General features: G+C 36.5%; 1 protein-coding gene across 1 annotated transcript in view; it reads left to right on the forward strand.

Moving 5' to 3' along the window:
• The first annotated feature begins 1,587 nt into the window (after positions 1-1,587).
• The window catches only part of LOC150076649 (activating signal cointegrator 1), a 71,774-nt gene continuing 48,970 nt past the window's right edge, over positions 1,588-24,391 (forward strand). Inside the window, exons 1-3 of the mRNA XM_090385607.1 lie at positions 1,588-1,677; positions 12,668-12,789; positions 23,454-23,599. Of these exons, the coding sequence (XP_090241733.1) occupies positions 1,592-1,677; positions 12,668-12,789; positions 23,454-23,599 (354 nt within the window). The 5' untranslated portion in view covers positions 1,588-1,591. The remainder of the gene's footprint in view (positions 1,678-12,667; positions 12,790-23,453; positions 23,600-24,391) is intronic.

Here is a 24,391-nt window from a genome sequence, read left to right on the forward strand (position 1 = left end):
AATGTCAATCAGATCACCTCGCAGGTGTCTAGTCTCCAGACACTGTAATTTGCAAAATTTAAGCCTTTCTTCATAAGGGCAACCTTTTTTCCATTCACTAATCTTGTTACGTTCTCTGTACCCGTCCCAGCAACTCTACATCCTTCCTAAAATGAGGCCTCCAGACCTGTATACAGTACCCAAGGTGTAGCCTGACCATTGCCTTATTCAAGGGTATAATCACTTACTTATCCCTCCTAGAAAAATTCCTGTATATCATTGACAAGACACCATGAGCTGCTCTTGCAGACCATCTGCACTGTTCAGAAAACTTCATATCTGACTGCACAATTAACCCCAGGTCCTTTTCATTATCTACCACCTTGACTGTAGTACCACACAGTTGATATGTTACTCTGGAGTTACTGCTACCCATATGCAGTACTTTACATTTATCAATGTTAAACTTCAGTTGCCACCCCTCACCCCATCTGCTCAACTTTTCTAGATCCTATAGCCATAGCGTACTGTCATTAGTGTCATTAACAACCCTGCGAACATTCGTATCATCTGCAAACTTAGACATTAAGCCTGATTTACCCTCATCGATATCATTTATAAATTATCATATATTAATGGAGTTGGTCATGTCTCAGTACCCCTTATTATTATTTACTGCATTCACGAAGGCATGACAAGTTTAATGTCTAATTTTGCAGTCGATACAAAGGTTAACAGTGTGTCTGACAAGATTCAAGGCATCCTACTGCAATAAATGGAAAACGTTAGCAGATGGTTTTAACATTGATGAATGCAAGGTACTGCATATGCGGATCAGTAATTCCCAGAATAATATACTAATGGAGTGGTACGACACTCAGAGTATTGGGGAACGAAAAAGGACCTAAAGGTAATTATACAGTTCGACATGTGGTACTCTGAGGGGTGAAGGAAAGCTAATGGGGCAATGCAGTCATTACATGTCGAACAATAACTATGATGGGATAAGTCGGTGATTAGTTCGTTTGTATCTGGCAATGGGTGGCTACATCTTGAGTAATGCTTGCAGGTCTCGAAGTTTCATTTTAAAAATTATGTGGGGATCTGTTGAAATAGGTGCAGAGAACACAATAAAATTAGTGAGATGAACAAAAACTTATTCTTATCGAGAAAGACTTCAGTCCTGCAAATTGCAGTCTGAAAGCTGGGTATCTGCAACGAAATCTGATTGAATGGTTTAAAACTTTGAATGGATTGAGTAAGCTAAATATTGGTCACTCATTATGGTTACTCATTTTCTCAGTAATACACACATAAAGAAAGGAAATTTTAAATTGAGGTAGGATGGTTGCATGTTAGACGCACGAAAATTTACTTTCAATCAGAGACTAAAGAATCGTAATTCCTGGGGAACATAATACTTGCTGTAGTTTCAGCTATGTGTTTACGTTTTTGAAAATTGTTAATTTTAATTTAATTGTATAATAACCCAAGTATGTTATTGATTCTTATTTTGCAGCTGATGATTTTATTTTACAATTTATTTTCTTAAATTACAAGGAGGTCGCTGGTGGTCTTCGTTTCGGTTTTTATTTTGCTCGTGAGCTGTAACATGAATTTTGAAGTTGATGAAGTTATCAGCTGGTGTGCTTCTGAATTGAAGAAGTTAGATCATGATTTCCCAGAAGAAACCATTAGGTTGGTTTTTATTAATGCGATATTATTGTAATCTTTATAAATTTCTGTTCGTACTCCATTATAGACACAAAGTGACTCGGTTTATTGCGACCGATAAATCAAACCAGCAGTTAACGATGTTTCATGCATTTGTTGTTCCAGTATACAGGCTAGTGCTTTAAGTAAGCAAGGAAGGCTTTTGCATCAATTCCTTATTAAATTCGGTTTAATGTAAAGGACCAGCTGTAATCAAGAAGTTTAGTTGAGTAGCAATTACCGGTTTTGCATCTCCGTATGTCACCGATGGTTACGTGTTTCTTTTCTAACAAATTAAGGCTGGGTTTTGTTAGCACCATCCTGTTATTGTCAAATGCAGCTATATGAAAGTTATATTTCGATGAATGTTATCGTGCATCATCAACTTACTCTAGTATGGTTCTGTCAAGAATGCCAAACAACCTGACACCTCTTTTTTCCCCCAGTTACTGTAACGATTTTCAATATACCATTAATTTCTTCCTCAAAGAAACGGGAATCGCTCAGAAATCATAATGTAATTTCTTACATCAACTTTTTTAATATCCTGTTGAATAAATGAATTTTGACTGATCATGGAGAGGATTCTCATCATCAGGTTCTCCTATGCCCATTTGGCACAATTATAAGACGGGTTATGAATTAGAAATAAGCCTTGTCTGTCTGCAACACATCTAGCTAAGTTAGATTTTCATTAAAGCTTGATAAACAAATGTTAAGCAAAATTAATCCTATGATCATTCTGAGTTATTTACTTGAATTTGATATTAGCATTAGTAGAGGAATACGATGCAAGAAAGTACACCCCTACATTTGTTCCAAATGCCTCCATTCATTACAAATGTTGTAATGATGTAGTAACATCTGCCCCAGTACTTTTAAAAGTGCCTTCTCTAATATCCAGGCATCAAGCAAAATTGTCTCTGAGGCTGGTCACAGATATTCTTCCTGGTGTGACAGGCTAGAACTTGCCACTTTGTAGTCTAAAATGCAACAACCAGATCCTCTGCTTGCACCTTCACAATCACAGGAATAGTAACATTGGGTATAGGGTGATTCCACATCAAGAGGCCTAATTTTGAAGATGGTCCCTGCTCAACCATCTTCAGTTTTGTTGAAACTTGGCATATGTGTATGTTTAAACAGGTTTCCAAAGAAGCTGCGCAAAAATTCAGTTCAAAATATAGTATGCTTGAAGCACCAGCACCATTTTTGTGGAGGTCACTTGTGTTACGCAGAGCAAATCACGAATAATTTTCAAAGTTTTAAGTGTTACTGTTGCACAAAATTCAGAGGTAGGTGCTCTGAAACTTGCTATACCTAGTTAACTTTTGGTGTCCAGGCTCAAAAACCTTCACACTTTTTACAATGCGGTCTGAAACTGGCACCAAAAATTTATCGCAAATTTAAGCAAGACTTTTGAAAGTCATAACTTTGAAATAAAAACCTTTGGTACCTCCTTCTTTGGGCATTCCATTTAACATCTGCATGAATTCAGCCTAACTAAATATGAGCTCTTGTTTGCTGGCTGAGATATTTTCCTTCAACGATAGGTCAAATTTTGACCTATCTTTAGAGGCAAATATCTTAATGTTGGATACCGTCAATTCTCTCATTTTTGCCACCATTGGAAAGAGCAGGTTTTAAGCAACAAGAATCATGGTTTTTCAGTTTTGTGTCTTGCTACTTAAGGCCTAAAAAATGGCCTTAAACATTTTATATTTTCCACATAATATTTGCATACTTATTTGATGGCGAAGTTTCACATCTCAATAAGGACAGAACTATTGCATTCACAAGAGTGAAATTTTCTGCAATTACTCTGCCCTTTGGTACTTTCTTCTGCACCATCCAGATTCTCTTCTGCTCTAAAAAAATCACTAATCTGGGTTTGTTTGCTTTTGCTTGATAGATCTTTGTAAATTTTGTGGTATGGAGCTAAGCATTTTTAAAGCTCTCTTTGAACTTTGCGCTCCTTTTAGTCAAAGGATCTGCATTCAAAAAATAAGATTCTAATTGCTCGGCTAAGTTTATGCCTCCCTGTATACATTTTAGTGTAAAATTTGGAACTTCAGAATTTTTATCTGCGCTATCGTCCTCTGAATTGATTTGGTTTACCTCCAATGCCATTTCTATGAAATCGGCTTTGCCGGCCTCTTTTTCTACCAGTAATTCTTGAACATATTCAGTAGTCATATCATCAAAACCTTTCCCTCCTCCCAATTTAGCAAGTTCTGCTATTGTACCAATTCCATTTTCTGCAGTTTGAGCACATTTCCTGAATGAACTGACTCTGGCCATACATTTTTCCAACACGCAGTTAATGTTGATGGTTGGTTTTATTTCTTTGAGTGATAAAGCTATGATTCCGATACAGTCCACAATTGAAAAATGTTTCCATGCCTTCAACACTTCACATTCGAAATAATTTTTTTCCAAAATCCATTGTAAAGATTTTCTGATGTAATGAGTTTTAAAGGTAAATTAAAGAAGTTGTATTAGGTGGTAGGAACATTACTTCAGTGTTTGGATCACTTAAATCTTTTGGATGCCCTGGCACGTTATCCAATAGCGATAAAACTTTGAAATCTAGATTTTTTTCACCACGAGTTCAATAGCACAGAACAAAACACGGGGATTTACAAAAAAGAATGGAAATGTTGAAAATTAAATTCAATGTAATAGCAGAGTTTTTCCCTTCAAAAGCCCAAAAATACTCTAGGTTTGCCACAGTTCTCTAACCGTGTTATATAAGTACCATGTTGTGTAAGGGTTGCCGCAATTTATCAATTGTGTTAGAGCAAAACCATGTTATAGAAGTACCGTGTTATATGGGGATTGCCTGTATATATAAATGGGTATTCAGTGTAACCCCTTAAAGGTAATGTGTAAAGAGTTACATATGAAAAGAGGTATACAGTTGATGAAATGCTTTCAGTGAATGCAAGATTAATAAATCAGGTATGACAGATGCACCTAAAAGTGCAAAGCAGCATTAAAGGATTCAAGAGTATATATAAGTTGTATAATATACTGAATTAAGTATGCATAAATGGATGTGAAAGTTACAAGAAGTGCCAGTAACTAGAAGAGTGAGGAAAGAAGAAAAAGAAGTGAAGTAGATTTGTGAAAGGTAAAAGAATGTTAATATCCTAGAGGTTATGATGAATTAAAAAAATTATGGGCTGAATTACCAAGCCAATATAAAGTGGGGAAACTGTAAATTAAATTAGTACATGAAAATACTAATAAAATGAAAATGGTATAGCTGTCATCAGATATGGGGGGAAACATTTTTAGTAAATGGTCTAATGCAAATAGGTAATGCAAAAAATGCTTTATCTGATGTTTGCTGAAATAAATATTGATACATGATCAGGTATTTCATCAGGGGACTACACTTGACTATGTATCAGGAACTGCATTTCTATACTTGTCCATAGTAGTACAAGAAAAATGAAAGGCCAAAAAAAGCAATGAAAATGAAATTATCACTTTCTAATATAGTGTGGACAAGGTCCATACTGTAAAGTGCTAATTTCATTTTCATTGCTTTTTTGGCCTTTCACTTTTCTTCTACTACTATGGACAAGTTTAGCGTGCTGACCCTCCTTTAGCCTTCAAACAGCCTGAATTTGTCTAGGCACGGATTGAACAAGATGCTGAAAACATTGTGCAGAAATGGAGTACCATGCACACATGAGTGTGTCACAAAGTTCCTTGAGATTATGAGGGCGGAGTTGGGAGAAATTCCAGGTGCCGTTTGACACGAACATACCTAATTCCTTGAGATTTGACGGAGGTGTAGGCCTGCAGCGAACAGCCCTTTCCAGCTCATCCCAAAGATGTTCAATAGGATTGAGTTAGAGAACTCAGCAGCAAACAAAAGTCATTGTCATGTTCCTGGACTCATTCCATAGTGGTTCGGGCTTTGTGCACCGGCGCATTATCCTGCTGGAAATAACCCTCTGACTGAGGATAAACTGTCAACATGAACAAATGCACTTGGTCAGCAACGATGTTTAGGTACAATTGGCATTCAGACGTGAATCTATGGGTATCAATGGACACAACGTGTGCCAAGAAAACATTCCCCACACCATAACACTGCCTCCACCACCTTGCACAGTAGTCATTAGACATGATGGGTCCATGGATTCATGTTGTTTTCACCAAATTCTGAGCCTTCCATCGACATGATGCACCAGGAACTTCGACTTGTCAGATCAAGCAACTGTTCTCCAATCCTCGATAGTCCAGTGCTGGTGTTGCTGTGCTCACAGGAGGCGTGCTCTCTTGTTCTTCATTGATAACAAAGGTAGGCGATGTGGCCATCGGCTGTTGTAGCTCATTTGCAACAAAGTGCGACTAGTGGTCCGTTGCAATATTTTGTTCTGCATACCAGGGTTGTATTCTAACGTGATGTGCGATATTATGGCCCATCTGTTTGCTTGCACAATTCTAGACATCCTCCTCTTACCTCTCTCATCAACAAGCGATTTTCTTCCACAGGAGTGCTGTTGAGGGGATGTTTTCTGTTCGTTGCACCATTCTCGATACACCCTTGAAACTGTGTTGTGTGAAAAGTTCAAGAGAACTGCCGTTTCAGAGATGCTTTGTCCAGCACCTAATACCATGCCACATTCGAAGTCCATTAGATCACTCCTTTTCCCCATTATTGCTACAGTTTGTATGCTTAACTGATACTAGAAAGGTTCTGCTGCATTTATATCCACAACTGTGGTCATGTGACTTGCAACATTGTGGGACAAACCATTTGTGTGCACAGCAGCGTGTACCTAATAAAGTGGCATCATAGTGTATATTAGACTATTTACTAAAAATGTTTTCCCCCATCTGTGATGCCTTCTTTTTCTACTTTCTTACTCTTCTAGTTATTGGCAATTTGTGTAACTTTCACATCCATTTATGCATACTTAATTCAATATATTACACAACTTATATATGTACAGGGTGATTCGCTACCAGTGCGACAAACTTGCAGGAGGTGTAGGGGGCACAAAGACGAATCAGAATCACATAGCATTACAGGGTCCGAAATGCCTTCATCATGTGGTAGAGGAAGTTGAACGGGAGGTCGTGTGAACAGCGATCCTGCTTGAAGTCAGCATTTGCGAACCGTTTCTGTTGAAGAAACCAAGTAGCAAAAGTCCTCCGGAGTGGATAATCCACAGGCTCCAATGATTGGATGCGTTGCAGATGGTATGAACTCATTTGGTTTGTTGACAGTATCCTCCATACAGTGGATTGGGACATACTCAATCGTTGGCCTATTGCTCGAGTACTCGTACTCGGATTGCCTTCTGCAAGACGTAGGACATTCTCCTCATTGTCTGGCGTCCTCGTCGTTCGCTCTCGATTCATGGTACCTCTCGTGAAACAACCAGTCTCACATAACCTTCTGTGCACACGTGCGAAAATCGTATGATGAGGAGCACGCTTGTGCGGGAAACGTTCCTGGTACAAGCGCAGAACGGCGTGCCTGTTACAGTCCGCAGCTCCATATGCGAGGTGGATGTCGGCCAGTTCAACGTTTGAATACTCGTCCATCCTACTGCCTTGGGAACCGGTTCGCAAATGTTGACTTCCAGCGGGATCGCTGTTCACGCGACCTCCCGTTCAACGTCCTCTACCGCATGACGAAGGCATTTCAGACCCTGCAATGCTATGTGATTCCGATTCGTCTTTGTACTTTACACTTACTTAAGTCCTGCAAGTTTGTCGCACTGGTAGTGAATCACCCTGTATATATACATATATACCTACAGATGACAGAATTAAAAAAAAAAAACTTTTGTCAAATATGTACGTACATTTTCATAACAACATCACAGTTGGTTCACATTTTAACTTGTTTTAAACTGTTAACATTTTGATTTTTGTTGGCATTTTTGTTTTTTTTTCTGTTTTGACAGTTTGAATGCCTCCCTTTTAAACATATTAGGATCTACATAACTTACTTAAGTCCTTTTAGCCCATGTTTCAAAAGCACTAGAATGAAACTACTTACTTCAAATAAAATAAGTGTGTGTGTATATATATATTTAAAAATAACTAAATGCACTAGGCATAATATGTTAAGAGTTAAGTTTATTATCTATATAATATCAGTGTAGATACACCATAGACAACTCTTAAGAAACTACGAAGTAGTTGTTGTAGTAGGCATCATTTGCTCTGTTTCTCATATTGTGCTCTTCCTTCACGACGAGTTGCCATGATATTGCACTACCTTGAATAAGTAATGCTTCACTAATAGAGAAGACTATTGTTACATATTTGAGGTAGTGCAATATCATGGCAACTCGTCGTGAAGGAAGAGCACAATATGAGAAACAGAGCAAATGATGCCTGCTACAAGTACTTCGTTATATATATATATATATATATATATATATATATATATATAGATCAGAATGTAAACTGCATTATTTTTTTCTCCTCAAAATTCTGCTTTCTTCTGCTTAATTATTCAAACTGGATATTGCACACATAAATACACTGTAAAGTTGACTTTTACGGAACTGTATTAGTATTAATAGTGACAAATGATGCAAGAAAACAAGCTTTACAGCATCAGCCAAAAAAAAAAAAAAACCATTTCAACTATCTATTGACAGAATAGATAGTTGAACTAGACAAACTACCCTCCAGTAGTTTGTCTAGTTCTTCCTTGAATTTATTTCTAGGTGGTAGATGACTCTCATCAACCAGTGTAATACCACCACTTTGCTTATTGGAGGCTTGAAGTGGTGGAACCCATGTTTAGTCTCTAGAGCTAAGTTCTGGTCAACCCTTCCCTATCTCTTCCATCATGCTGTATGATTGATGACTTTTTAGGTTATGATGAACATCGTGGCGAGATCCAATATTTCTTACATTTCAAGGGTACAGCTCTAAAACGGTGTTCGCAGGCCGGCCGCTAGTTAGTACACCGGACCGAACCTATTGGTAACTCTCTAGGAGGATTCCAGATCAGCTAGTGTATAATCTTGCTACCTCTACTCTGCCAGATAATAACTGGAGGGAGTCCGAGTAGTGTGTATGCGGGGAGCATTGTCAAGGCCATGTTATGTCAAGGATCTGGGTATATTCTTACCATATATACGCCATATCCAAAAATTTCATTACTTCATACAGCATGTCCCATCCACTTTTCTTACTATTGAATACACCATGAATTGTCAAACTAATAGAGCAAGCTTATCTGCGAAAAGATCTAAACCTCCCAAGCACTTCCTAATTCATTTCACAAATATACGTGGTCTCAATTCTAATCTCAACAATGTCCATTTCAACTTGCAGTCTGCCAAACCCCATGTACTTTTTCTGACAGAATCTTGGTTATCAGTTGATTCAACTACTGCTCATCTCAGATGCCCAAATTATTCACTGTATGATTCCTTTCGCCTCAAAGGTGGTACTTGTGCATATGTCCATTCTGATATTCCCTGTCAGAGACTTGGTAATTTGGAATCTCCTCTCTTTGATCTTCTCTGGCTTAAAATCTCTCTACCTCATTGTGTAAAATTCATCTGTTGTCTCTACCATTCTCCCAATTCCACTAATTACTTGGAGCTCTTTGACTTCCTCTCTTTGCAACTTGACTTTCTCCAGTCCAACTTTCCTAACAGTGAGATAATTTTCCTTGGTGATTTTAATGTTCACAACTCCAGTTGACTTCCGTTTTCTAGTCACACCGACCCAGCTGGTCGAGATGCTGAGGCTTTTGCAATTACTAACGACCTTGCACAGATTGTTCATTTACCTACAAGAATACCGGACAATCCTAATCATACAGCCAATACGCTTGATCTTTTTCTCACAAACAACCCTTCTAAGTAGACAGTCGAAGTGAGAGGTCCTTTAGGCACTTCAGATCACAACTTGGTGATTGTCTCTTCTCCAATGGAACCTTTATCTCATGGCTATTCCCAATCTCGTTTTGTTTGGCATTACAAGAATGCAAAATGGGATGAGCTGCAAGACTTCTTTTTCCTTGGTCGGATTACTGTTTCAAAACTTCTGATGTCAACGTTTTCTCATATCTTGTCAGTGAAATTATTCTTGCAGGAATGGAATCCTTTATCCCACACTCCACTTTAAAATTTCATCCTTTATCTAAACCTTGGTTTTCCAATAAATGTGTTAAGGCTGTTCAAGAGAAGAATGTTGCATATCGTAATTGGCTTGTTTCTAATTCTCCAGTTTCATTTTCTGCCTAAACCAAAGCTTGCAACAATTGTAAAGCAGTTATTAATCAATCCAAATTAGAGTTTGAACAGGCTAAGAGTAGAAAATTTGCTTCTTGTCCTAATGGTAGCCGAGCATTCTGGTGCAAAGCTATTGGCTGCAACTTTTGCCATCTCTACTCCCACCTCTATCCAAACCAGATGGTTCTGTTGTTACTTTAGCCAAGGATAAAGCTGACCTGCTAGCATCCCATTTTTCTTCCAACTCATGTATTAATGATCTTGGTAAAACACCTCCCACCATTCCCAACATGCTCCATTCAGTGCCTCCTGTGGTCTTCCGTCAGAAGGATTTTGACGAATCTTGATGCTAAGAAAGCTCCAAGCCCCGATGGTATTTCTCCACTTGTTCTCAAAACCTGTGCTCCTGAACGTATTCCTATTCTTTGCCGCCTTTTTTCACTTTCTTACTCCGAAGGTGTTTTTCCTTCTGCTTGGAAATTTGCTCTTATCCAGCCAGTTCTTAAAAAGGGTGACAAATCCCTCCCATCCAATTATCGTACCATTGCAATTACTTCTACTCTTTCTAAAGTAATGGAGAAATCAATTAACCGCCAACTCTTAAACTACCTAGAAACCTTCCGTCTCATCGACGATCGCCAGTATGGATTCCGTCAGTGTTGATTCACTGGTGATTTCTGGCTTATGTTACCCATTTATGGACTAATTCAATGGAAAGGTTTGGTGAAACACAAGTAGTTGCTATTGACATCTCAAAGGCTTTCAATCGTGTTTGGCATAAAGGTCTTCTAAACAAGCTTCCATCTTATGGTTTGCCAACTGTTTTTAGTAATTGGTTATCCAGTTTTCTCTCTGATCGCTCACTGAGGGTGATGGTAAATGTCTCACTGTTTCACTGTCTTCTAACTTCTCCACTAATGCTCGTGTCCCCCAAGGTTAAGTTCTTTTCCCCACTATTTTCCTCTTCTATATTAATGAATTTCCATTGACTGGAAATCCTATCATAGTTTTGCCGATGATAGCACATTGCATTCCACTTTCCATTTTGAGAAACCTTGTCCTGCTCAATCAGCTTTAATTTCTCGAAAATCTGCTACCAATTCCTTAAACGCCGATCTTCAGGTATTTCTCCAGTGGGGCAAAGACAACTTAGTTGATTTCAACCCTTCTAAAACTCAGTCTTGTCTTATATCTTGCAAAAAAGATTCCTATGCTTATCTTTAGTGACACTCTGATTTCTAGGCAAAATGATATATCTCTTTTGGGGCACATTACAAATATTGCTTCCTCTGCATCTAAAAAACTTGGTTTTCTCTTTTGCTCTTGGCGTTACTTTTCTTCCAAACAGCTGCTCACACTGTATAAATCTGAAATCTGCCCTGCCATGGAATATTGTTCCCACATCTGGGGTGGTGCCTCCAAAACCTCTCTCAGGCTTCTTGATTCCATTCAGAAGAGGGCAGTTAGGTTAATTAATGATTCATCTCTAACAGAGTCTCTCCACTCGCTCTCCCATAGATGTACTGTTTCTGCTGCATGCCTCTTCTACAGATACTTCCATGGGCACTGTTCTTCTGAATTTGCTTCTATAATTCCTGCTCTCTCTTTCAAAACAGTCTGAACACGTGCCGCCACCAGCCACCATCCATTTACTCTCCAACTTTTCAAACTCACAGAACCAACTTTTCATCTTCCTCGTTTATTCATTCAACTGCCGTTTTCTGGAACAACCTTCCTTCATACGTATTTCCTGAAAATTACAGTCTAGAGAAGTTCAAGTCCAATGTCAACAAATATCTTCTTTCGTCTTCTCAGCCTCCAACCCAAGCACGGTACTAAGTACTATAGGTTCTAATACCTGTCGTGTTTGGGGTTTGCATAAAAAAAAAAAAAAAAAAAAAATGTAACCTCTCCACTTCCATAACAATCTTTCATTTGTCAGTGTTAAACTTCAAAAGCCATTTCTTAGCCAGTTGGCTTAATTTTTCTAAATCTTATTATAGCAGCATACCTTCATTACTGTCATTAACCATCCTGCCACCACCTTTGTATCATCTGCAAACTTAGACATTCAGCCTGAACAACACTGAACTCTGTGGGACTCCACTAATAACAGTAGTCCACAAAGAGCAGTGTCCACTGATAACCAAGCTCTTGGTTATCAGTGGACACTGCTCTTGCAGTTAGTTCTGTGCATAGATGCATAATCACAATTGTGATTATGCATCTATGCACAACTGCAAGTATATATTAGTAACCTTAATCACACTTCAATACACTTCACCTTTATCACAATTTTGCTGAAAGTCATAATTAAACTTGGATATATCAGCAACCTGTAATTGCTTGGGAAGGATAACCTACTTCCTCTTCCTGAAATTAGCTAACTACAATGATGACATAGCCTAGTGGTCAAGAGCGAGAGTGTAGTAGCATACTCTTTGAGTGGACCGTGGTTCAAGCCCATGACTGCTAAATACAATTAACAGATATTCATGATTTGTTATAAACTCCTCTGACCTGGTGGTCATGCTGGAGCATAACAAGAACAGTTCTATGTGTAGCTAAGAAATAAGTAATAAAGGATATGTAATAAAGGGATTAAAAAGATATTAGTCCACATCTTGTTTGTTTCTTATGTTGAAAATTAATTTATAGGATCTAGAGAATTTAGACTTTATAAGCTTATAATGAGGAAGCTTTAAAAGGTGAACTTAATCTCATTTTTGTTTCATATGTAGGTACATTCTCAGCATTGATAATCAACAAGAACTGGATGAATATTTGCTGGAAATTTTAGATGTTTCAGATTTATCTCATCAGGCCTTTCACAGGGAACTTATTTCAAGATGGCATACATTGAGTAAGATGCATTTTGTCCATTTGTTTTAATTTATACATATTGTTATAAGGAAAATAATTAAACATTTAAAAAAAATAACTTTATTAATTATTAATATAATATTTATCACAATATCGTATTAACAATATGATATTGTGTTAAATGTGCTGTTTAACAATAAATAGTAGCAGGCATTTACGAACAAATAAACATGAAGCATGAAATTTGTGGTTGTAAAGATGTTTAAAATATTCTTACATTTTAATAAAACTGGCTCTTCCATATTTTATTGGGATTTTTTTAAGGAGTGCATAAAGTATATAAAATTACAGGAGGCTAAATCATTTTGTGATATGTTAACTGAGAGGAAATCAGAAAAAAAAAAAAAATTTTGAAGCTAAATATAAATAAGGCACCATGGATGGATTGGATCTAGCCAGCTATATTAGAGGCAGCAAAAGAAGTAAGCAAATCTTTAGCCATGAGGAGGCCTCTGTGGACTGGAGATGCACAAATGTATTCAGTTCATAAAGGAAGAATCAAAGGGTGCTTGAGTAATTACAGACCTGTTAGCTGGACATTCTCTTTCAGGAAAAATAATGGAGTCATTGGTTAAAAACGTAATGCAGGAGTCTTGACAGGAATGCAGTTAAGTGCAGTCAGCTTGGATTTGTTTAAGAGGTGATCTTGATCTGAACAATCTGATTGAATACTTTGATACAGTAACAAAGGAAGTGGATGTAAAAAAAAATAATTTTGACATCTTCGATTTCAAAAAAGCTTTTGATGTGACACATGAAAGGCTGCTTTACAAATTGGAGCGGTGCCTCCGTAGCCAGGTGGGAAGGAGCAGCAGTGCGTAGTACACGCTTCTTGATTAGACCGGGGTTCGAGCCCATCACCACCAAATACGGAGGATGCGGAAAGGTCAGGAATGACCACCGCATATTCACGGAGCAATATGGCCTTAGTTACTAATGCTCCTAAAAACCAAATAACAAACAAACAAAACAAATTGGAGCAGTTGCATTAAGGACAAGGTACTGCTATGGATAAATGGATGGCTTGGTGGAGAAGTCTGTGATAATGTGGTTCCTATTGGCTCTGTAGAGGGAAATTTATCTTGAAATTTTTAAAAAAATTAAGAAAATGAAAACTTAACAAATAGTAGCAATAGCTTAATTTTCAGTACTTTACCTTAATATAATCTGCAGTTGGGCTTAGAGTGAATAAGGTGGATTAGACTAAAAATTGGATTTAATGTGGATGAGCTTAAATTTTTGAAATGGAGTTAAAATATGCTCAAGGAAATAGAAGTGCATGTCTTCATCCTTGGTTGTCATGAATTAAAGTTGAAAGGAATTGGAACTATGAGAGTATAATCAAGAGACCAATAGCCATAAAGATCATCATCATCATCAACCATTTTCAATCCACTGCAGGATGAAGGCCTCTCCAGCAACTTTCCAGTTCCTTCTGTTTTGAGTACTGGACATCCATTTACTACCCACAAACTCATGAATTTCATCTATCCATCTCCGCCTTTGTCTTCCAGGTTTTCTTCTAGCTCCTCTTGGATACCATTCTGTTATTTTCTTAGTCCATCTGTCATCATGGTCATAAAGATAAGCTTTCATTATTAATGTCTTCAGTTGGTAATAGTGAAGAAAGAGAGAGCGCGTGTATTTTAAAAGAACTCTAAGTTCCCATGATGCTCTTTGATGCACATGGGAATCTCAGGTGCGTGAGGTTCTAGACTGGGGAGAGGTTGTAGGGTAATTTTGCATTTAATACGTTTAATTTAGATTGACCCTACAAGCTCTCCCCGATCTGGAATCTCACACACCTGAGATTTCCACGTTCATCAAAGAGCATCACGGGAACTTAGAGTTCTTTTAAAATACACACGCTCTCTCTTTCTTCACTACTACCAACTGAAGACGTTAATAACGAAAGCCTATCATTACGGCTATTGGTCTCTTGATTATACTCTCATAGTTCCAATTCCTTTCAACTTTAATTCATGACAACCAAGGATGAAGACATGCACTTCTATTTCCTTGAGCATATTTTAACTCCGTTTCAAAAATTTAAGCTCATCCACATTAAATCCAATTTTTAGTCTAATCCACCTTATTCACTCTAAGCCCAACTGCAGATTATATTAAGGTAAGTACTGAAAATTAAGCTATTGCTACTATTTATTAAGTTTTCATTTTCAGTACCCTAAAAAAATCAGTACCCTAAGGAATCCTACAATTTATCCAATTGTCAGAAAATGAAAACTTTATACCTAAATGCTCATAAATATTAATCTGTTCTTATTTTGATATGACTTCTAGGATTAGTATGAAATTACTGCTAAAAATGAAATTTATTTTTTAAAGATTAAAGAATGAAACAAAAATTATTAAAAATTTAAATAAATTGTGGTTGGTATTATTTTTTAATGCAGCAATATCCTACATATCTATTTATTATTTAATATCATCAATTTCTGGATCTGAATTCCAGAGTTTCAACTTTCTTAAATCCAAATTAGACAATGGCCAATGGTGCTCTCTTGTGATTTTCAGAGTTATTTATGTGCTGACTATTAAAACTATATGTACTATTTATTAGATGCTTAAACTGGAGGGACCAAAATAGAATGGAGGGATATATACTGATACTAAATTATATCTGGAACTAGTGAAGTAACATCAGTGTGTTATTGTTATTATTATATCATAGTATAACATATTACCTTATCATAATTGTAGTATTTTGACAAATAAGCTTGAATTAATGTATTCAGAAATATAGTGAACATTCTGGGCCATAGTTTGTCTCCAATGAAGATAGGAAATTATGGTACAGCTTTACAAAAAATTGTGTTTATACAGCTGCATTTTTTTTTTTTTTTTTTTTTTTTTTTTTTTTGTCACTATGCTTATTATAATATAGCATTAGCTAAATTTTTTAATATAGGCTTGCTGTGTATTGATTTAAAATCAGATTCTAATTTTAAATAGGCAAATAGTGTATTTTATATAAATACCAAGATAGGGCTGCTTTGCTTATGATTGTTTTTCCTTCTTTGCACATTATTGTTATTTTTTATTTTTTTATTATTAGTATAAAATTATATCAGTTTTCTTAATTAAATTCAGAGTATGTTACAAAAAGTTGTGGGATATCAGTTATCCCCTGATTGCAAGAAGTCGTGTGACTATAAAATATACAAATATTTTAGCTCATATAAAGGTGATTAAACTGCTAGCTCTTTTCTTGTGCTCATCATCTGTAACACATTTGAAATTCCAAGCAGTTGGCTTAGAATTTCAGTTGTGTTACAAATTGCTAAAAATGATGAGCACAAGGAAAAAGCTAGCAGCTTCAGAAGTAAATAAGTTTGATGTTAGATGATAGATGGGTAAAAATGTCTGTGCTACCTCTTTCTCAGGAATTAAACATTTTAAATTTAACAGTTGGCAATGTGCTAAAGAAGTGGAGTGCCTTTAGACAGCTAGTTACTTTATCCTCACTATCAGATCCTAGAAAATATGAGTTTGGAGCTGTAGGCAAACCTGTATTTGTATTCACAACAAATTACTAATAACAAATTACAGTTAGAGAAGGGCAAACCTTTTTTACAAAAGTTTACGAGCCTTTGATAACACAAACAAATGCACACTGTCAGTTGGTATAGCATCCTATACTTGGACTGGTTTTATGGAATGCAGATCTGTGAAGTACGAGACAATCTCTTCTTCCAGTTTGATGGTCATTTGTATACAAAGTATTTCCGGACAGTGCTTACTATCTAAGTAAGAGTATTGTCCTAACTGTGAAGCTTTGAGAAAGAGGAGATGACATAATGTGGGGGTGTTTGTTATGGTATGGAATGGATACACTAGTTGCAGTGTTTAGAACTATAAATGCTTCATCTTACATTGATATTTGGGACAATTCTGTGTTCCTTACATTGTGGCAATTTTATGGAAGTGGCACTTACACCTTCCAGTGTGTAACAGTATTCCATGCCACGATACAAGAGAATTGCAGCCATGCAGTTTGAATTAAATAACATCAGAATATTGTAGTAGAAAGCAGAGAGCACTAGCTTCAATCCAATTTAACATCTTTGGGATGAATGGTAATGTAGAATTAGGGAAAAGCTAACACAGCTCTCTTTGTTAATGGAGCTCATGAGTTTTAAAGGAGGATAGAATCACCACCTGCTTCTACCAAAAATTAGTAGAAAATCTTCCATGATGCATTAAAGGATAACTGAAAATTTCTAGTCTACCATAAAAAGGACAAAGCAATCTGGAAAAAAATTAATTTTTATTTAACATGGTCACCTCTAAGGACAATATACATAATGCAACAGTTCCTCATCTTTTTATCTTGAAAGTATGAGGTAATATGAAAAGCTCACTATCTTGTCCTGTAACAAGCCTTGACTGCACAAATACCATTAGTTATTCATTAATATAATTATTTATCCAGAAGTGTTGTTCTTTCAAATGTTTTTTTTAAGTGCTGGAAGCAGGTAAAAAGTTAAAGAATCTATATTTGGAGTATGTAGGTATGACAAGAATCCATTGATTATTTCTCTGATTACCCAAGCCTTGTGACTTTGAGCATTGTCGTGTAGGTAGAGGATCCCTTTAGATGGTTTCCCACAACATTTTTCCTTTAATTGCTCATAAAATTTTAGTTACAAGGAAAATTAACATACACTCAAAATGTCTATACTCTTTTGAAGATAATCAGTGAATGTAAATCCATCTTTGCCCCAAAAAACTTGGTGCTGATGGTGCTTTTGAATGTCTTGTGACAAGAAAATTCTTCGAGATGCCACTCCCTGGTCTGTTGTTGATCTCTGAATCATAGTAATGAATTATTATTATTTTATTTATTTATATATATATTTTTTGAATTGAAGTTGCTGGAATCGAGAAAATTTTCCTGGAAAATAGTCCAGTCTCTGAACAGTTCACTCTATTTCTTCGCTTCTCAGCACTCAAAGCTTTTGCCACCCATTTCACTACTTTTTTTTTTCTTGATTAATAAAAACAGTATAAATGAAACGAAAACAGAACGAAAAAGAAAGGTAGGAAGACCTAGGAAAAGATATAGTAAAAAAAAAGACAATACTGGTCACGGTAAATGGTACATCTAATTCATGAAGAAGGATTTTGTGAACAGTATTGAGTCATTCACAGGATGTTTAATGTATTTGCTATGTATTGTAACCCAATCTGATGATCTTCCAAAATCAGGTCATGAACATTGTCTGTGTATCCTGTATTTGACAGTCTTGGATCATCCAGACATAGTTCATCATGATGTATTGTCTCCATGTCCACCTACCCTTCAATATTTGCAAAGGGATATGTTCCCGAATAATGGCAAATAAGGTGATGGAATCAAATATATCCTTTTTATGAATTACTTACATGCTATACAGTGGTGGTGAACCTTTAATGAAATTTGTTATAAAATAAATTACAACTTGAAGCAAATCTTCACTTCAGTATAGTGATAGAATTAGAACTCCTAAATTAACACATTAATCTATTGAACACATGCTTAAAAAAGAACATTATGACACAAATAAAAACTGAAGTATTGTATAATTTTTAGTAATACAGTAGGAATCTGATAATCCAGTATCTGAATATGCAAATTACTCATATATGCAGAGGATCTGTCGCAGTCTTATATCCATTAGATCCAGATATCTAGCCCCTCTTCCCCAAATGATTCTTAAAGAAAGGAGATTTCACTGAAAATTTCTTGGTATCCCAGTTCTTAGCATTAGATTGACATAATTCATCTTTTAAAGGCACAAAAGGTGATGTTGTTGTACACATTAGAACAAATGATATTAAGCGTAAGAGATTGCAGATTTACTCAACACGTACAAGTCAATGTCGAAAAAAAAGTTGCGAGTTAGGGTTGATTGCAAAAATGTCTGCAATTCTGCCCAGACACTAAAGGAGGGAGTATATGATGAGAGCCTTGTCAATCAATTCAGCCCTGCAGAGATTGTGCAAGACTCAAGGGGTAGAATTTTTTTCAGCCTGGTCTGTGCTTGTTGCCAGGAGAGACTACTTCTACAGGGATGGGGTACACTTAAATAGAAAGGGTGTAAGAATATTTGCTGATGCTATCGAGCCAGTGTTAGATGGGTCGGAAAACTGCTAGCTTGGGGGATATACAGACTAAAAGGTTAACAGTGGCCGCAGGCAGAGGGAAAAGTGATTCTTGCACTGCTTCTATTAGAATTAGCAGCATCGTGGAAAGCAAGACAATGGAGATTTCCAGGACTGTCGGGAGTCATGGTGGAACAAATAAATACATGGACTGTGTTAAGGTAACTAAGAGTAGAAACAGGTGCATGTATACTTGCATGTACACCGATGCTAGGAGTATAGTTAATAAACTTGACGAGCTTGAAGTGCTAGTCAAGACATCAAAGGCAGATATTGTGGGGATATCAGAGACATGGTGTCACACAGACATAAGCAATGCAAAATTGGAATTTTGGGAGTACAATTTGTACAGAAAGGATAGGCAGGACAGGAAGGAAGGAGGGATTATGCTGTTAGTTAAGAAACACATAAAATCTAAGGAAGTGCATCCAATTGATGTTGGTGGGCAATGCAGTGTTGAGTCTGTTTGGTGTAACATAAGCACTGGGAATGGAAAAATGAGAGTAGGTGTGTGTAACACACCTACTCATTTTTCCTTTCAGGCCTAATGAATCTGATGAGTTACAGGCCTAATGAATCTGATGAGTATAATGAGCAATTCTGCAGAGAAATAGGGTGGGCCAGTAAATCAGAATATCTTATACCCCCGGGGACTCACATCTGGTGAGTATGGGCTTGGCACACCCAGGGTCCTGAGCTGGATATCATCATTCTTCTCTTTCTTGGTGATTCCTTTCTACTTTTCTCTCTCTTTCTCTCTCTCAGGGTAACTTGGGAATTTTTTTTTCGCTGGTGCAGTATAAGCCTCAGGCTTCCTTGCACCATATGGCTAATAATAATAATAATAATAATAATAATGGGGAATTTTACCTTTCCAGGTATTAGTATTAGTAACGGCCGCATGGTGCAAGAAAGCCTATGGCTTATGCTACACCAGCCAAAAAAAAAAAAAAAAAAAAAAAATCCGAACAAAATGATAAAAACAAAAAAAAAAAAAAAATAATAATAATAATAAAATAAAATAAATAACTAAATAATAATAATTAATAAAAAAAAAAAAAAAAAAAGGAAATTAAACCTATCATCCTATGCGCTTCCCTTACCCGAAAGTACTATCCAGATGACCTTTGAATTTCCCCAAACTGTCGGCCTCTACCACCCATGAAGGCAACTTATTCCAGTAATTTATAACTCGCTGGCTAAAATAAAACTTTTTTTTTTTTTTTTTTTTTTTATGGAAACCCCAAACACGAAAGGTATCAAAACCTATAGTACTTAGTACCGTGCATGGGTTGAAGGAGAAGTATGTGGGGGGGGGGGATGCCGGAAACTTTGCTCTATAGACTAAACATGGGTTTCACCACTTCAAGCCTCCAATAAGCAAAGTGGTGGTATTTCACCGGTTTATGAAAGTCATCTTCCTACAGTCCAATCTAAACATTTCCCCCCATAACTTGAATTTATTTCCCCTAGTTCTAGCATCATTTATAATCTTGAAAATTTTGTCCTCATTCATTTTACTGATGCCTCTCAGAGCCTTAAACACCTCAATCAAATCTCCTCTAAGGTGTCTCGTTTCCAAACTCTGCAACCCACATATTCTAAGTCTTTCTTCATAAGGACGCCCTTTTGCCGATCTCACCAGGCGAGTTACCCTTCTTTGCATCCTTTCAAGAAGCTCGATGTCTTTCTTTAGGTGCTGTCTCCATACTTGAACACAGTATTCCAAGTAAAGATATTGACTGGAACTTGTGGATGGTCACTCGCACACTAGCAAGAGTTTTTTGGATTTATTGGATGACTGTTTTCTACAGCAGCATGTTCAAGAGGCAATCAGAGGGAGTAATATTCTTAATCTGATTATCAGCTGTGATTATTCTTGCATTAAGAATTTGCAGATAAAGGAACCACTGAGTGACAGTGATCACAGTGGGAATGACTTAAAGATGTAACTACCTCAAGGCTAAAGGGAAGGGCTTTTGCTTTTGTAAAGGTGACTACAAGGGTTTCAAACAGTTTTTAAATTTTGTACTGTGGGATAAACTGATGATGTTATCAATGTTGTATTCTAAATGGGAAGCCTTCAGAGACTTAATCTTGGAGGCTACTAAGCTTTTCATTCCAACTAAGAAATACTGTTCAAGGTTCAGGTCTAAATGGATATCAGATGAGTTAATGAGGCTCGTGGCAGAGAAGAAAAATGTATGGGATGCATATAAATTATCAGGTGACACAGATGCCTATGGCAGATATAAGCTTGTCTGTAATCAAGTCACAAAGGAGGTTGGGCAGGCTAAGGCAGATTACGAGAAATCTTTGGCAAAGGATGCAAAGAAAAACAGCAAAGAGTTCTTTACTTATGTAAACTCTAGAAGGAAAGGAATGAATCAGATTGGACCACTTAACATAGATGGCTTGACTATTGATGATCATGCTCAGGTAGCTGATAAACCAAATGAGTATTTTGCATCTACATTCACACATGAGGAGTTATTCAATGAGGGGAATGCTAGAAGTTTATCAAACTCTAACAGAGAGCTAAGTTATTTTGTAATAACTGAGTACAAAGTGGAGGAGAAATTGTTGGAGTTAAACATAAGCAAGGTACCTGGGGTGGATGGGATCTATCCAGTTATATTTGCAGAGGCAGCAAAGGAAATAAACAAACCCTTAGTCATAATTATGAGAACTTCCTTGGAATCAGGGGAGTTCCCCATGGACTGGAGGTGTGCAAATGTATCACCAATTTACAATGGGGGTTCAAAAGGTGACACAAGTAACTATAGACCCGTCAGATTAACCTGTGTTTTGGGGAAAATAATGGAGTCACTGGTTAAAGAAGCATTGCAGCATCATCTAGACAAGACTGCTGTAATAGTTGAGACACAGTATGGGTTTGTTAAAGGGAGATCTTGTCTGACCAATTTGATTGGATACTATGATGTGGTCACAAAGGAACAGAATGTCATAAATAATTTTGATATCATATTCTTAGATTTCAGGAAAGCTTTTGATACTGTTGCACATGGAAGACTTCTGTACAAATTGTAAATGTATGGCATTAAGGATAAGTTGCTACATTGGATAAAGGGATTGTTGAGTGGGAGATGAGAGAGTGGTAATCAATGGACACTGCTCTTCATGGACAAATGTTATTAGTTGAGTTCCTTGGGGTTTGGTGCTGGGCCCATCATTGTTTTGTGTATTCATCAATGATATTGATGAAGGATTAAAGTCCAAACTTGCAGATGATACAAAGGTTGGTAGGGTTGTTAATGACAGTAAAGACAGTATGCTACTCTAACTGGATCTAGACAAGTTGGGCAAGTGGGCTGAGAAGTGGCAACTAATAACATTAGTCCACGAATAACATTAATAACATTAGTCCACAAAGAGCAGTGTCCGTTGATTACCACTCTGTCTTCTCCCACTCAACCATCCCTCTATCCATAGCAGCAATTTGCCTCCAATGCTGCGCTGCTCCAATTTGTACAGCAGTCTTCCATGTGCAACAGTATCAAAAGCCTTTCTAAGATCCAATATGATACCAAAGTTATTCCCTGCATCCAGTTGCTTTGTGACCACATCATAGTATCCAATCAGATTGGTCAGACAAGACTTGCCCTTAACAAATCCATGCTGTGTCCGAGCTATAATTGAAGTCTTGCCTAGATGATCCTGCAGTGCTTCTTTAACCAGTGCCTTCATTAATTTCTCTGGAACAGAAGTTAAACTGATAGGTCTATAATTACTTGTTGCCCTTTGATCCTCCTTTGTGAATTGGGGTCACATTTACACATCTCCAGTCCATGGGTACCTCCCCTGAGTCCAAGGAAGTTCTCATTATTATGGCTAAGAGTTTGCTTACTTCCTTTGCTGCCTCCTTTAATATAACTGTTATCTCAGTTATTACAAAATCATCTAGCTCACTGCCAGATTTTAGTTCACCTCTGGCATTCCCCTCCCTGTATAACTCCTCATGTGTGAATGTAGATGCAAAATACTTGCTTAGTTTACATAAAGCACTTATTTAGTTTACATAAAACATACAAAGTAAAGTTTATACTTTGAGTTTAACAATGAGAAAAGGTAATTCTCAAAACCATTAAAAGGAAATTCATATTTTGTGAATACAGAGGGTAAGGTGCACAGCTTCCTTCTTCTGAAAAATTTGTTTTACATGACTTTTTTTTTTTTAAACCTAAAAAAAATTCTTAAGATTTTATTTTTAAAATTTGGCTAGATGCATATAAATTTTTTTATGAGATATTTTTAAGTTTACTTTATTTTCAAATGAATAAATATATGGTAGACAAGAAACTTAAATATCACTCATACATGTGTGTGGGTGGTATTTGAAAAATCCCCCCCCTCTCTCTCTAACACACACACACACACACACACACACACACACACACACACACACACACACACACACACACACACAGCCCTTATATATCTATTTTTTTAATATTTCAGAAGGCAGGATCCTTCCCTTTGATATCAAGATGTATAGAAAAGGTGAAACAGAAGATTATGTTGGTGTGTCAAAAACTAAAACCTCCAAGAGAAAAAATAAAAATAAAGCCAGTGTCATTCAGCAAGCAGATTTAGAAGACACTGTTGTAAGTTTCTGTTTTAATTTTAAATTTTATTTCAGTTTCTGAATAGAAAACAAACATTCTCAGAATTTTTTTTTATTGTTATCATTTAAGTCTTATATAATATTACACACAACTTATATAGAAATTTAAGAAAATTTAAATTTACAAAGCAATTAAAATGATAAAAAAATCTAAAATGAATGTTTTCCAAAAGCGGAATGTCAGAACACTTAAAAACATTTTTAATATTATTAAATTTATTCTTGTTTCTTTTTTTTTTTTTTTATCTTTATTTGTTATATATAAACTTAATAAAAATTTATAAAAAAGCATCAATTATATGCATGGGATGCATGTAAAATATCAGATGCTTTCAGGAGATATAAACTAGTCTGCAATTAAGTCACAATGGAATGCAAGGTACTGTAAACCCCCGCTATTCGTGGTATTCGTATCTGTATTCGTGGTTTTGCGTATTCGCGGTTGCTGATTTAATATAAAGTGAAACCTAAAAAAATGTGAATTTTAAAGCGTCGTGAACATTTTCCGCCATAAAAAAACATGGGCGTGTCAAAAATTATCTTTCCTGGTCAAAACAGCGCTCAGTAGGTGGGGGGAGAGGGGTGACAAAATCGCAAGCGTGGATGTTTCTCGCTAATCCTTGTTCAGTATGTGTTATGCGCTTGTCATGGAAGGTTTCGTCGTTTGCTTTTAATTTATATGCTTATAAATTGAATAAATTTATCAATTTATAAATTTATATGCTTACAAAAGTGATAAATCTACCATTTTGCAGTGTAAAACAGACTTTTT

Source organism: Mastigoproctus giganteus, chromosome 12, assembly GCF_048544385.1.
Source record: "Mastigoproctus giganteus isolate SK-2022 chromosome 12, ASM4854438v1, whole genome shotgun sequence".
Lineage (NCBI taxonomy): Eukaryota > Metazoa > Arthropoda > Arachnida > Uropygi > Thelyphonidae > Mastigoproctus > Mastigoproctus giganteus.